The sequence below is a fragment of the Moschus berezovskii genome, chromosome 11 (assembly GCF_049115385.1).
Source record: "Moschus berezovskii isolate FMDL1 chromosome 11, NW_MosBer_1.0, whole genome shotgun sequence".
NCBI lineage: Eukaryota > Metazoa > Chordata > Mammalia > Artiodactyla > Moschidae > Moschus > Moschus berezovskii.
In genome coordinates, this window is record NC_142470.1 from 8,211,379 (window position 1) to 8,226,345 (window position 14,967).

The 14,967-nt window shown below is 58.4% G+C and overlaps 1 protein-coding gene across 2 annotated transcripts in view; it reads left to right on the forward strand.

Moving 5' to 3' along the window:
* The window catches only part of EEIG1 (estrogen-induced osteoclastogenesis regulator 1), a 35,140-nt gene extending 20,968 nt beyond the window's left edge, over positions 1-14,172 (forward strand). Inside the window, exons 2-11 of one of the 2 annotated variants that reach the window (XM_055399865.2) lie at positions 1,643-1,763; positions 1,956-1,985; positions 4,396-4,512; positions 6,250-6,296; positions 6,457-6,608; positions 8,633-8,737; positions 8,826-9,024; positions 9,451-9,572; positions 9,664-9,733; positions 11,386-14,172. In XM_055399865.2, the coding sequence (XP_055255840.1) occupies positions 1,643-1,763; positions 1,956-1,985; positions 4,396-4,512; positions 6,250-6,296; positions 6,457-6,608; positions 8,633-8,737; positions 8,826-9,024; positions 9,451-9,572; positions 9,664-9,733; positions 11,386-11,431 (1,009 nt within the window). In that variant the 3' untranslated portion in view covers positions 11,432-14,172. The remainder of the gene's footprint in view (positions 1-1,642; positions 1,764-1,955; positions 1,986-4,395; positions 4,513-6,249; positions 6,297-6,456; positions 6,609-8,632; positions 8,738-8,825; positions 9,025-9,450; positions 9,573-9,663; positions 9,734-11,385) is intronic. The other variant, XM_055399867.2, reaches the window with a different exon arrangement.
* The last annotated feature ends 795 nt before the right edge of the window (positions 14,173-14,967 follow it).

A 14,967-nucleotide genomic window follows, 5' to 3' on the forward strand; every position in this document is an offset into this window, starting at 1 on the left:
AGCTGTAACCTTTTCTGGCTCCCCCTTCCCTCACCCTGTCCTGGTGACACTGAGTCATCACTGGGCTGACTGTCCAATGTCAAGTCTGCGATCCGGCCCGTACCTGGGACTCAGAGACCCATATAGATGCCTCGAGGACCGAGCGTGTTGCCGCTGGCCCCACGACCCTCGCGGGCTCCACATGCCAGCCTTTCCCGAGCCACTGACCCGTGAACCGAGACGATGGCCGGGCGCTCTGACCCTGTAATTGGATAGTCCTGAGCTCAGATCCTGCTTTGCCCATCTCTGGGGGGTGTGACCTTGGGTGGTCTCCAGGAGCCTCAGTGCCCTCAACTGTATAGAATGGGTGGCACAGAGCCCATCCCCTTCCAGAGTCGCCGGGGGAAGCAAGTGTTCAGGAGATGCTCAACCTGTGCTGACCCTCCGCCTCAGGCCCCAATCTGGCCATCAACCCGAGCCCCTCCGGTCTCCAGGGGGTGGAGCGGTCACTTCCTCAGCTATCTGCTCCGCCGCTCCTGTTAGGTGGGACGAGGCTGGAGATAATGTCTCTCACGTGAGCCCCTCCCTTCCTGAGTACATCCTGCCCTGCGGGGGGGTGGGGGGGACCTCATCTCCTTCACGTGAGAAGTCACAACTACTTGCACCCCCGACTTCCACCTCCAGGGCTGCCGCAGCTGGAGAGGCTGGGGAAACCACTCCTGCCGGCCCCCACTCACCCCCAGGGCACAAGGCACCTCCCCAGTGGCAGGGGTTGCTGAACTGGGAGGGGGGTGCTTGGTCATGCTCCACAGGCCCAGGAGGAGCTCCAGGAGCTGGAAAACCAGCTTGTTCCCCCCATCCCCGACCCAGTGGGGAGGACATGCCTGTGGCACAGAGCCGGGCTGCTTGGGTTCAAGTCCCTGTTCTGCTCTGCTCGTGGTGGGCCTCAGGCTGAAGTCTTAGCCCCAGGGGTCCCGTTTTCTTTGAATGTGGGCTTGGACTACTGACGGTAGCTGCTGCAGACAGTTGCTGGGAGGGTTATGACTGTGGATCGCCAGCGCTTGGAGCAGGCTCCAGTGGTTTTGGGTGGTACCTGGCACATAGGAAGCGTGCTGTGAGTGTCTGCTGCTGTTGCTGTTATTACTCTTATCATCGCTGTTACTGTTGGTAAAGAAGGGGGCTCTGGAGCCAGGCAGCACTGGACTGAGGGAGCACCTGTTTCCTGGCTGTGTGATACTGGGCAGTTTATCTATCCTCAGCTTCTTCATCTGTGAAAAGGGCTGGCAGTGCGTCCCGGGAACACCTTTGTGAGGCTCACTCGAGATGGTGAGCGGCAGTCCAGTGGGAGGGGGGACGTGGCAGCCGAAGGAGCTGTGCGAGGCCCCAGAACAAGGTGGGGGCTGGGGGGCAGGCAGTGCTGGAAACACAGGGCTGCCCCCCGCCCCCAGCCTGCTTTCACCCTCACTTGCCTTGTGGGTTTTTCCCCCCCTTTCTATCTTGTTTTTGTTGTTGTTTTCATCACACTTCCACAAGCAGATTCTTGTTATGAAAATGCAGTCACTTTGTGATACAAAGTGAAAAGTGAGAGCTCCGCCCCCCCATCCCCACAGGGGGCAGGGCCCTCACCTCCCTGAATGTGGCCCCCCACCCCTTGTGCCCGCAGGGAGGAGGTGCAGGAGAACTGCGTGCGGTGGCGGAAGAGGTTCACCTTCGTGTGTAAGATGAGCGCCAACCCGGCCACCGGCCTGCTCGACCCCTGCATCTTCCGTGTGTCAGTGCGGAAGGTGAGGCCGGTGGGGGGCTGCCAGGACCACCAGGCTGGTGGCTCCAGGCCCATCCTCTGAGTCAGGCTACCTCGTTTCCTGTCCTCCTCCCCTGGGGATCAGATGGGGAGGCGGGTGGAGAGGATTGGGAAGACCCATGAGGTCGCTGGGATTCCCTAGCCATCCTGATCTCCGTATCTGTTTCCCTTGCAGGAGCTGAAAGGTGGGAAGGCTTATTCCAAGGTAAGCCGGGCCAGGTGAAGGGGCGGCGGGGTGGGACGGGATGGGACAGGCATGAGAGAAGCTCTAAGAAGAACCTCTAGCCACCTCTCTTGCCCCAAACAGAAGACGCCCTGCCCTCTATGAGATGTATTATTTTTTGGAGATATCTTTATTGACAGCCTCTGCGTTTAACGTAAAGGCGGCAGATGCTCATTGGCAGCACAGATGGTAGAGGGCTTCCCACCACGTGCCTCCTTTGGCCTCCTCCTCACACCCTTCCAGACCTCTTAAGAAAACAAAAATGCCTGAGCGGGGGACTTCCCTGGTGGTCCAGTGGCTAAGACTCCACACTCCCAATGCAAGGGGCCCAGGTTCGATCCCTGGTCAGGGAACTAGATCCCATATGCCTCAACTAAGACCCAGTAAAGCCAAATCAATAAATACTTTAAAAAAGCAGCAGCAGAAGAAAACTGCATGAACTACCTCATACAGAACAGTGACTAAAACATGTGCATGTGGTTTAGAGGATCCTACGAGGAGCCCCCATGGGTGTACCTAGGCACACGCAGGTGATAGGATTTTTAAATTCACAAGAGGGACTTGTCCTACAGATTCTGAAACCTTTTTTAACTACCCAGTACAGCGCGGGCATGTTTTTGTGTCATCACAAGTTTCCTTTTGCTTTCTAACAGTGGAGGGTCCCCTCGTCTGACTGGGTGAAGGGGGCTCAGTCACCCCCGCGGCTGCATGTCTGTGTGGTGGGCAGGTTTCCCCTCTCCCAGACACTTCAGGCCTTCCCATTGAAAGCCTTTTCCACTGGGGAAAGTGGGGGAATACGGCTCTGGAAGGGTTACCTCTGACTTTGAGTCAGCCTGCTCTGCCCTGAGCCCCCTTTCTTGTGGGGCCTCTTGCCCACCCTCTGGGACCTGGGGAGGCACCCAGCAGCAGGGAGGTGGGCTCAGTCAATCCCAGAGGAGACATGCCTTTGTCTCACCTCACCCTGCGTGGAGAGCCTGAGGCAGGCGATAAACAGGGTGAGTCCCTTCCTACCGACCAGGGCTCAGGAAGTTCAGCGGACACAGCCGTGCCCTGCGCCCTGTCCCAGGTGCCAACACCCTGTCCAGAAGCAGAGGGCAGGGTAGCTAGAACCGGGCTATGGAAGGTGCTCTTAGAGTGGAGATTTCTCTTCCTGGTGACGCACGTGGGTGAAGGACAGCCAGGGAAGAAAAGGCCAGCAAACAGCAGGAGCATCCACCTCCCTCACCCTCTTCCCACAAACCTGCTGTGTCACCTGTCAGGCCTCCCAGGTACTTCCCTTCTGTCACAGGCTCGTGTGTGCGTGCTAAGTCGTTTCAGTCACATCTGACTCTTTGCAGCCCCACGGACTGTAGCCCACCAGAGTCCTCTGTCCATGGGTTTCTCCAGGCAAGAACACTGGAGTGGGTTGCCATGCCCTCCTCCAGGGGATCCTCCCCACCCGGGGATTGAACTCGTGTCTCTTAGGTCTCCTGCATTGAAAGGCGGGTTCTTTACCACTGGACCACCTGGGAAGTCCCACCACAGGCTCAGGTCCCCTTAATCAGAGGAAGAAACTGAGGTCCAGAAAGGTGGTGAGATCTGACTCTGATCAGGCCTCATTTCAGTCCTGGCTCTGCCGGCTAAGGCGTATGAGCCCCTGAGCAGGTCACTTGCCTGCTCTGAGCCTTAGTTTCTGGGTCTGAAGCATGCGCCCTACACTCTGCAGTAGAGACTTGCGTGCAGCAGATGCTCAATGAATGTCCCCGCTTAGCTTGATTTGTCCTCCAGGTCCCTAAGCCCAGCACCCAACCCCGCACCCCAACCTCCAGGTCTGGCAGACGTGGCTTCCGCTCAGGAGGCCTACTCCGCTCATCCACCCTGTTCTTCCACTTTCTCACTTCCCTCCCAAGCCAGGCTCCCCTCTGCATCCCATGACAGCTCGGGGTTCCCACCAATCCCTGGCTCCCGCCCCCACCAGGGTCTCCCGCCTGCTGAGCAGAATGCCCCCCACGCATCCACCCACCCACCCCAGCGCCAAGTTCCCACGGGCTCGGCCTCCCCTCCTGCCCGCTGGCCTGGCGGCTCCCACAGCACAGCCTTGTTTCCCCGGGAACAGTGTGTCTGTGTCGCAGACAACAATGTCCTTTCATCTCGGGCGCTGCCCCGGTGCACGCCGGGACACGGCACAAAGGGCGCTTTGTGCAGCCCGGGGATGTGAGCTCCTGGCTTTGCCACGTGGAGCCGCCAGCCGGGGCCCATGTCCTTGGGTGCTGGTTATGCAGCAGTCCGTCAGGGCTGCGGGGCGGGCCCGGGGCTCTGGCCCTCCCGCCCCTGCCCCAGCTCAGCCTTGGGGTGTCAGCCCTGTGCCCACAGTCCCCTCAGCCTCCCACCCTCTCCTCTGTCCCCCGCTTAGCTGGGCTTTGCCGACTTGAACCTGGCGGAGTTTGCGGGCTCAGGCTCCACGGTGCGCTGCTGCCTGCTGGAGGGCTACGACACGAAGAACACTCGACAGGACAACTCCATCCTCAAGGTACTGGGGGCTCTGGGCCTCATCCGCCCCTCCCACTCAGGGGCAGGGGCGGACCACCTCCCTGTCAGAGTCCCCTGGGGAGTTGCAAAGAACACAGGTTCTCACCCTAGATGGGCAGCAAGAGACGCTGGGAAGCCGTGGGCCCTGGGGTCAGGAAACCCCCCTCGGAGGCCTGACTCAGCCACTGGCCTCAGTTTAGCCCTCCATAATTGGGGCTCAGGGGTTGGACCCCAACAGTCTCTTTCAGTGAGGTCAGCACCCCTTGTCTCGTGGTGCCCGACCACAGCCTGGCAGGGAGCGGTATCTCTTCCTGGCTCCAGTTTTGCACAGGAGGGGCTCAGGCACAGAGGTTCGGTCATCCACCTGATGGCACAGCAAAGCTGGCACCTGACCTTGCAGCCCAGCTCCTAACCACTGCCCCGCATGATGCGAGGCCACCTGAGCTCCAGAGCACTGGGATGTGGACGGACCTGCCATCCCAGGACCCGGCAGACCTGGGCAGCTGCCCCAAGGGCCCAGCCACGTGAAGGTGTCCGGTGACCGGGGCCTCACCCTCCCCCTGGGCAGCTGCCTCCAGACCTCTGGGGACAGATATCGGGGCGTCCGCTGCCAGTGCGCCTCTCTTTCTTGTCTCCACACCCTCCCACCTGGCTGAGAAAACGGTCTTGTCTTAACCACAGCCCTGTGAGCTGACCCAGTGGGAGCATGCTGCGTCTGGCAGAGCTGGGTAGGAGGTGGTAGGCAAGGGCGCTGGGGCCTCCTGGACCTTTTGCAGAAGAAGCCAGAGGCCCCTAGAAAGGTCCAGGCTAGCTCTTATGAGAGCCAGGGCCTCAGTGCATCCTCAGACCAGATCAAGGGGGCCTCGGGTCCAAGGCCAGCCCCCCCACATCCTGTCTGCAGGACCTTGGACAGTCCTTTGTTTCCCCTGAGTCTGAGTCTCACTTCCTGTGTCTATAGCCTGGGGCCACCATGTACGTGGCAGGTTGCTATTAGAGCCCAATGAAATAACCCATTAAAACTCTCAGCCTCACCCCAGCGGGCACCGTTTTCGTCAGAGGTGTCCCTGGGATTCTCTTTCTCACCCCATCACCTGTCACTTCATCCTATCCCCAGTTTGGGGACCCAATCTTGCCTTGTTTGAACTATTGCCGAACTCTTTGCCCAAGTGGGTGTTAAACGTTTCTAATGACTTCTTGTTTTGCTTTATTCAACAAACTTTCATACGCCCCTGCCCTCTGTGTTGGACTCTGTGAACCCCTGTGCTGCTGCTGCTGCTGCTAAGTCACTTCAGTCGTGTCCGACTCTGTGCGACCCCATAGACGGCAGCCCACCAGGCTCCCCCGTCCCTGGGATTCTCCAGGCAAAAGCCCCCCTCCCACCTGCCTCGCCCGCCCTGAGGGCTGCGAGGATGGAGAGGTCTGTGGCCCCACCCTTGAAGGTCCCACAGTCTAGTCGTCGTTCTGAAATGACAATAGCCAACTCACTCCTCACTCACTCCATGCCAGGTGCCCTAGGCATCCTCTCTGCCATCCCACGAGGCAGGTGTTAGGATCAGTTTTGTCCTCTGCACAAGGAAACTGGGCTTCAGTGAAGTTCGGTGATGTCACCAGGCAGCAAGGGACAGAGATGAGATCAGAGTCCAAGCTCATCTGAAGCCAGAGCAGGGAGGGCCGGGCACCTGTGGGAGAGCTGGGAGGGTTGGATGGGGCGTTGCTGATCTCCCCGGCTTTTGCACAGGTCACCATTGGAATGTTTCTGCTCTCGGGAGACCCCTGCTTCAAGACGTGAGTGCTGGTGCAGGCTGCCTGAGGGGTGGGGGCTCGGTCCTGGACATTGTGGGGGGAGGGGCAGGGACTCTTCCCTCCTTCAGTCTCGTGGGGTCCCCTGTCTTCTCCTGACCCCAAGCTGGGGCACCCCAGTAACACCCCTCTCTGTCTTCCCAAGGCCGCCATCCACTGCCAAGTCCATCTCCATTCCAGGCCAGGATTCCTCCCTGCGGCTGACGTGCAAGGGTGGCGGGACCGGCCGTGGTGGCAGCAGCAGCTCACTGGCGGGGTCCCGGCCCCCCAAGGCGCGGCCCCCCATCCTCACCTCAGGTGCCGTTCCCCCCTGCCCTCCACACTCCTCCTGGGGCGAAGGCTTTCCCCTCCCCCAGTCCCTAGGTCCCAGGGGGGACACTTGCTGAGAAGAGAAGGCCAGTGGGGTGGTGTTTACCCACTCTTGCTTCCGTTGGGTGGGCATCTGCACCCCTCCCATGACCCGGGCTCTGCCTGGCCCCAGAGTCACAGTAGCACCTGGACCAAGACAGATCAGCCCACTGGCCTCGTGGCTCTGCCGGTCGAGCAAGAGAGACAGGGGTCAGTGGACAATAAATACATCAAATGCTTGTACGCCTAGAACCATGACGAGAGCTGGGAGAGAGAGAAGGTGTCCGCCTGGGGACAACCGGGGAAAGCTCCCCGAAGGGATGTCATCTGAGCTGAATCTGGGGTGTACTGTGCCATGTTCCTGGCAGAGGGACATGCTAGGAGCTCTTGTTCTGCTCCTTGCTGTGTGACCCTGACCGGCCGTTTTACCTCTCAGGCCTTAGCAGCATCCTCTGCAAGGTGGAATCAGCAGTAGTGACCACATCCAGCTTGCTCTGGGGATGAACTGAGAAAATGTGTGTGCCTTTCCTGGCACCTGGGTCGTCCTCTCTATTTCCCAGCATGTTTCCATTAAATTATCATTATTACTAATGTTATGAAAAATGCAAATGAGCCTGAATCCCCAGAGGAGTGGGTGTGGAAATTAAGAGGGAAGGGAGCCCAGTGCTGTAAGAGATGAAGCAGGCCCTGCCCCCACAAAGCATGAGCCTAGGCCCCTGCACCCTGTCCCTGGGGGTGAGCTCAGAGCTAGGAGGTGGACAACCCCCAAGCCGATCAGTAAGCAGGGTGGCACATGGTGGCCCTAACCTGTGCCACAAGAGCAGTGAGGGCACGGGGCCTCAGATCCTGTTTTCTGGGTGATTCTGCCCCTGGGGCTGGGAGCCAAGAGGGACCCTCTGACCCTGAAGGCCAGCTTTCCTGCCCTCTTGTTTTTCCTGTACACCAGCCAGGTGGGACCCAGAGCAGAAAGCTGGGCTTCTCCCCTGCCTCAGCCTGGGGGCTGCATGCAGGAATGGGGTCTCCCCAGCTTCACTGCTCTCTCCAGCTTCAGGGTGGGGGTCCCCAGAGGAGCGATCTGGGGACCAGGGCACCCCAGCACACGTGGTGCCTTTTGTGTAAGAAAAGAGATGCTTCTCCCATGTGGGGTGAGAATTTGAGCCCCACAAGTCTCTTTCTCCCTGTAGCCCCTCAGAGGCAGAGAACCTGTCGGGACTTGAAAAGCCTTGTGGCTTTGGGTGGGGACACAGGCAGGCCTAGGGTCCAGGCTATGACCTGGGTGTGCTCATATCTGAAGAGAATGGAAGAGGCATTGCTTCCTAGGTAGACCAGAAGGACTGGCGGGTGGGTGGTGCTCTCTGAGCCCTGGGCAGATCCTGCTTGGTTCCCTGTGTCTCCTGCTGCCAATACCTAAAAGCGTGTTCCCCACCCTTATTTACTCCACTCCAGCTACACAGAGCCCAGCTCATTGAAGCCTCAGGGCGTTTGCTTATGCTGTTCCCTGGGTCTTGAAGGCCTTTTCTCTGATGCCTTACCTAGCCTGCTGCCTGCCAAACATCCTGAAGGTCTCTCATTAAGGCCACCTCCTCAGAGAAACCTTCCCTGATTTCAGATTGGATTTCAGACCCAACCTCCCCCCATACGCGCCCTGCTGTGGGCCATTTGCCAGTTATGGTTAATTGTGGGTCATTTTTGTCCTGTGTTCTTCCTTCCCACCACTGGGTGTCTGTGACACCCTGTATCCTGTCCCCCAGCAACCCAGTAGAGCGCCCTCCAGGTATTTGTGGAATGAAGGAATGACCCTGGGTTCGAGTGCTGACCTGTAGCTCAGGACAGGTTGCTGCCCCCCTGAACCTCAGTTTTTCCATCTCTTAAGTGGAAATACATAGTGTGCACCCCCACCCCCACCCCACCACATTCAGTGAGAGGACTAGTAAGAGAGCATACTGGTCACTCCTGCCCCTCCCGGCTTCCAGGGGTTCCGGAGGAGCCAGACCAGAACCTGTCGAGCCCCGAGGAGGTGTTCCACTCCGGCCACTCCCGCAACTCCAGCTACGCCAGCCAGCAGTCCAAGATCTCGGGTGAGTGCCCGCCCACCCTCCCCGTGCCCTCCCTTGGCCTCCCAGCCTCCCCGGCTCCCCCATCATGACCTGCACCCCCACCGCCCAGCAGGCTACAGCACAGAGCACTCGCGCTCCTCAAGCCTCTCGGACCTGACGCACCGCCGGAACACGTCCACCAGCAGCAGCGCCTCGGGCGGCCTCAGCATGGCCGTGGAGGGGCCTGAAGGCAGTGAGCGCGAGCACCGGCCCCCCGAGAAGCCCCCGCGGCCGCCCCGGCCTCCGCATCTGTCAGACCGCTCGTTCCGGTAGGTCTCACCGCAAGTGCTGCTAGAGAGCAGAGCCCTCCGGTGGCTCCGGGAACCTCTGCTCCTCCACCTGTAACACAGGGACAACTGGGCCCTGCCGTCGTGGGGTGTGTGGCCGTCGAACCAGCTGATGATCCACACTGGCCGCATCCGGCCTGGCGCGCATGCTCAGTGGGCCCTGGGGCCCGCCTGCTTCCGACCTCTACGGCCTCTCAGAGGCTGGCACTTAAAATCCCAGGGCCTCCGCGGCCTCCTCTCTAAAACCAGGTCACAGCAGCATCCGCACCGTAGGGTTGATGTGACGGTTCAATGAACACGGTCTGGACCAGCTTCCACTTGTGCACTCGGAGGGCCCCGAGCGCGGCGGATGGGGACTGGCTCCTATGGTTGTGTGACTGCCCTGACTCCCGCCCCACCCCACCCCAGGAGGAAGAAGGACTCGGTGGAGAGCCACCCGACCTGGGTGGATGACACGCGCATTGACGCTGATGACATCGTAGAGAAGATCATGCAGAGCCAGGACTTCACGGAAGGGAGCAATACCGAGGGTGAGCCGCCAGCGCAGGCAGGGGCCAGTGCCTGGGGACTCCCAGGCTTCGCTGCCCCTTTCAGCGTCCATCTTCCCCTGTGTCCCCACAGACAGCAACCTCCGGCTGTTCGTGAGCCGCGATGGCACCACCACCCTGAGTGGCATCCAGCTGGCCAACAGGTAGGCGGGGAAGGTTCTGGGCGGGTGGCGAGTGTGGCTCTGGGCCCCCGTGGTGGGAGCCTATGGCTTCTGCAGCCCACTGACCTAGCTTTGAATGCCAGCTCTTGTCTGTGTGACTTCGGGCCAGTCATGTCTGTCTGAGCCTCGGTTTCTCCATCTGTCAAATGATGTGGATCACACCACCTCACCCAGAAACCTGGGACAAACACCCCAGGGTTGGTTTGGGAGGGTTCCGAGGAACCTTGGAAAATGCCTGGCACAGGGCTTGCCACACAGCAGGGCCTTCATACATCTCTATTTTGGATTCCACTTTTCTTTCCCTTCCTCCTGGGCCTGGGAGCTCCTGAAAAATGATGGTGATGACTCATGTATGTATTAAACGAATAGTTACTGCAAACCAGCTATGTTCCATGGTTCTGAGCTAGGTGCTGGGGATACGGCAGTAAGCAACATAGATTTCTGCTTCGTGATGTTCAGAGGCAAGCAGATGTGAGGATCAAACTTGTGGCTTGAACTCTGCCAGTATATAGAGTATCCCCTAAATCATTCGTTTACAGCCAGCTGGTCTGTGTGTGCCTGGCTCATTGAATGAATGAGCGGAGCTCACCACCTGCAGGGCTGTGCTGATGCCTTTACTCCTGGTTCTTGTGGGCCAGATAGGAAAGTGCCCATTTAACACCTAGGGCCAGAGCAGTAGGAGGCTTGGCTGGGCCACACTGGGGCCTCAGACCTGCCCTCTGGTGTTGCTCCGCTGACCCCTGCTGGCCGAGGCTCAAAGTTGCAACTGCCATCTTTGCGTGGTCTAGGCTGCCCCTCAGAGAAGGCAATGGCAAGCCACTCCAGTACTCTTGCCTAGAAAATTCCATGGATGGAGGAGCCTGGTAGGCTGCAGTCCATGGGGTCACTATGAGTCAGATGCGACTGAGCGACTTCACTTTCACTTTTCACTTTCACACATTGGAGATGGAAATGGCAACCCACTCCAGTGTTTTTGCCTGGAGAATCCCAGGGATGGGGGAGCCTGAGCCTGGTGGGCTGCCGTCTCTGGGGTCGCACAGAGTCGGACACGACTGAAGTGACTTAGCAGCAGCAGCAGCAGGCTGCCCCTAGTGGGGTGGGCAAAAAGAAAACAGGGGGCCCTTCTTGGGGCTTTGTGACATCCCTCTTCAGCCCCCTCCTAGAATGAGGAACCTGAGACTGAGCCGGGTCATTGCAGAGCTGTATACTGTGCCCCGAATAACCCACAGCTAGTGGGCCTGGCCTCGGCGGGGAGAAGAGCTGATCAAGCTTCCCAACCTTCTACTGCACTTTCAGCAAGCCCCGTAATCCCTCTGAACTTCAGTTTCTTTATCTGTCAAGTGGGGCTGGCTGCAGATCCTCTCTGCCTGAATTACTGTGAGAATGGGCACAGCACACCCCAGCATGTGAGCTGCTGGTACGCAGGTGGGCTTGGGCATGGTCTGTGCAAGCTCTGTGATCCCATAGGCTCAGGTACTTAACATCTGTGTTACCCTAGGCAGGTGACTCAACTTCTCTGAGACTCAGTTTCTCTCTCTGCAAAATGGGGCCAGTTAACAGTGCTTGCAAAGTACCTCCCAGAGCTGGCCCAGAGGACCATCAGGGAGGACAAGCTGACCTGTTTCTCCCCACAGGGTCTCCTCTGGGGTCTATGAGCCAGTCGTGATTGAAAGCCATTGAGGAGCAGGTGCCCCGGCTGGAGAAGGGCCCTGCCTTCACGGGCGTCCAGACCTGCGTCATTCCACAAGGGACCTTCCCCTTCGGATCATCCTCCGTGCTGCCTCTCATCTGTGCCTCCTCCATGCACTCCAGCCCCAAAGCATCATTCCATTGACCTCCCATCTATGCTGGGACGCTCATGGCCCACCAGGGCCCCGGGCACCACTGTGAATATTCTCCTCTGAACCACTAGAGGGCAGGACACATGGGCCTGTGAAGCGGGTGGGCAGAGACCCATGGTGGGCCCTGCCCCCCTGAGACTCACCTGGGCCCTCGGCGAGGACATTCAGTAGTTCCTGCACATGCAGGGAGGCTGGTGGCCGAGTTGCCTCTTGTCCTGTGTCCCCGTTCACTCCAGGAGCGCTGGCTCAGCCCTGGCAGGGCCTCGCTCCATTGCCCGCTTGTCCTTGGGGGGGCAGTCCACCCCCTGGCATCCTGCCACCATGGCCCTCTGACTGCTTAGCGCTTCACCTGTCCCTCCCCTGCACCCCGGGGGACCTGCTGGCAGCCTCCTCTGGGAAACCAAGACCTCAGACCCCACCCGCGCTCCGGATTGAGACCCCACCTCCCCCGCAGCGAATGTTCTCCTGCTGCCCTGGCAGCCTGCACTTTGCACACGCTTGTCTCCAGCACAGCACCCTGGCCCTCGCCTGCCCATTCACTGAGCCCTTCCCAAGGATCCCTGGGCCCTGCCTGCTGTGCAGTCAGCAGCCCAGCCCTCGCAGCCCGGCTGGAACGTGGTACTGCCCCTGCCCCTGCCCGCCCTCTCCGGTTGGCTCCAGCTCAGCCCTGAGCCCCCTGCTGAGAAAGGTCTGAGCCTGAGTGGCTGTTCCCCTCTGCCCAGGGCTGGGTCCTAGGCAGCTGGCTTCCGTTAGTGAAGCCAGGAAAGGTGCCTCCCAAGGCCCTGGAGGTCAGCAGCCCAGCTGGGCTGGGTTTGCCAAGCCAAGCGCCCTTTCTCTCCCCTCAGGCTCAGCTGGCCCAGGCTGGGGCCGATGCTAGAGAGGCAGATGGGCTGTAGCTGGACTGGCCCAGAGCTGGCTTCCTGGCCAGAAAAGCCTCAGCCAACCTCTGAAAACATGCCCTCTCCAGGCAAAGGAGAGTGCGGGGCTGGGGTGGGGAGGTCCATTAAGGGGGTTTTCCCAGTGGGGAGCAGTCTGGCCCTGCCCCCGCCCCTACCCCTCGCTATACCCTCTGCTCTCAGCACTTTCCCCTGGCCTTGTCCTTGTTACTTGCTTGAAGGTGGGTTCTGGCTGCCCGCCAGTCCCTGGACAGACTCCCCCGACACTCTAAATTTCACTCATTTTGTATAAACCCAGCAGGCTGGTGTTTACATAGCCCCATACCTTTTTCCTTTTCTTTCCTGTTTTTTTTCTTTTTTCTTTCCTTCCACCCTTTCATTTTCTTTTTTTAGAGTTCACAGTTTGGTATTTTCTCCTCCCCCAGGCGAGGGGAGGTGCTTCTGTTCTCCCCCTACCTGCTGGCTGGGTCCCAGCAGGGCTGGGGTAGGGGGTGCCCTCCCCAGGCTGGGAGGGGTCCTTGCCTTCTGCCCCACTGGCAAGAATTGGACTTGGTCTTGGAACCTCCTGGCATTGGGACCAGAGCGTTTCTAGGATTTCTGTGGTGGTTTTTAATGCCCTGGCCCTTTTAGAAAATGAATGTGAGAAGGTGCCTGCCGAGGCAGGATGGAGCATTTGCTCTGGCTGGGAAAGGCTCTGGTCAGCTCTGCAGGTCCCTTCCTGTCTCACAGACACCTGGCACTTTAAAAGGGAGCTGGCTGCACTGTCTGCAGTTGAAGTGACCCCCAGAAGATGGGGGAACACTGTCCTTCCCTTCTGTATCCACATGACCTCAGCCCAATGAGGCGATGTATTCAGGGTGTCTTTAGGGTCTGAGTCAACATTCTGGGGGCTTCAGGCATAAGATAGCTGGTTTTGGTGCTGTTGGGGAGAATTCCCCATACCAGAAACCCCAGCCCCACCCTAGGTGAGGTCTGAATTTGACAGTCACAAAGAAGGAGACAGAGCCTGCCACACCTTCCCATGCCAGGCCCTGGGCCAGGGTAACTGGACTAACAGAATTCGGTCACAACCAAATCAATGCTGGCTGGAGCTGGAGGCCTGGAGCCCCAGAGCCCCAGCATCATTCCCATGTGGGAGCCCTTTCTTCGACCCTCTGGTCCCCTCAAGCTCAGTGAATTCCCATTAGGTGCCCATGGCTCTGGACTAAAAATCCTATATTTAGAAAGAGATAGAATATATTAGAGATATTTTTGGAAAGGAATTGGTCTATGCAATGCCAGTTTGGAATCTTCTTGAAAGACAGTTTAACGTTTTTACTAGGAGATTTAAAGAAAAGAAAGGTCTACAATATTTTTAGGTTGTTTTTTGTGTTTTTTTTTTTCCTGGTCACCCCACAAACTGACTACATGGCATGATCTGCCAAGATGGAGAATGCCCATGGTCTCCTCTCTTTCGGGAGGTGAGCAGGGAGATCGGGGAGGGGAGGTCTTTTTTTTTTTTTTAACACCCCTCCTTTCTAACAGAATATTACCACCACCACCCCCTTGAGATTCAGTGGGCTGTGTTTGTATCTCCGTCCCAGCTTCTATTGTAGAAAATAACATTGTAAGGGGAAATCAGCCTAGTGTCAGTGTCTTGGTTTGGGTGGGTGGGGAATTAAATATTGCAGATTTTGTTATGGCATATTGGTTCTTGCTTGTTTTACTGAGTTGAATCCCGGGTCACAGATGGCATCAGAAGGGAGCCAGACGTAGGAGATGACACTCGGGGGGGTGGGAGAGACGTCGGTGGCCAGGATTCTTGGTTGTCCTGGCTGCAGTCACTACAATTATTATCAATGTTACTACTACACATTCATTGGGAGGAAACTTAGGCCCAGAAAGGGCAGTTTCTTATACTTACAAGGTGGCAGCTCTGACCTCAGAGCCCAAGTTCTAACCTCCCCAGAGTCGGGTGGCCTCTAACAAGCACGCCTGAGGACCGGTGACTGCCTGTGTCTCAGCTTTCGCAGCTGCAAATGGAGTTGTGGATCAAATTAGGAGGAGGGTACACAGCCCTCCCTAGGGAGCCTGACCCCCGCTGAGAGACGCTAAGAGTTTTCCCAGCCTCCCCAAAGCCACAGGCCAGCACTGTCTCCAGGCTTGGACCACCTCACTCCCTGCCCTTGATTCAAGTTCCTGAAGAGCTGACATGGCCTCCAAGCTCTGGGAAAGGCAAGTCACCCTGGGCCTTTCATGAGCTCAGAAATGGCAGGGATCCTCAGGGCTCTGGACAAGCTGGAAGGGACAGATACCAGGCCTTGTCCTGGCCCAGCACTGCATTCTCCTTGCCCATTTTCAGCGCCGATGCCTGTTCATGCCCCAGAAAACCCTGGAGGCTGATTCTCAGCCCCTTCCTCGGTTCTGTGCACACCTGGGGAGGGATGAGTTGGCTCCTGGCTGAGCCCCAATTCTCCTGAGACAGGGAAGAAATTGGGCT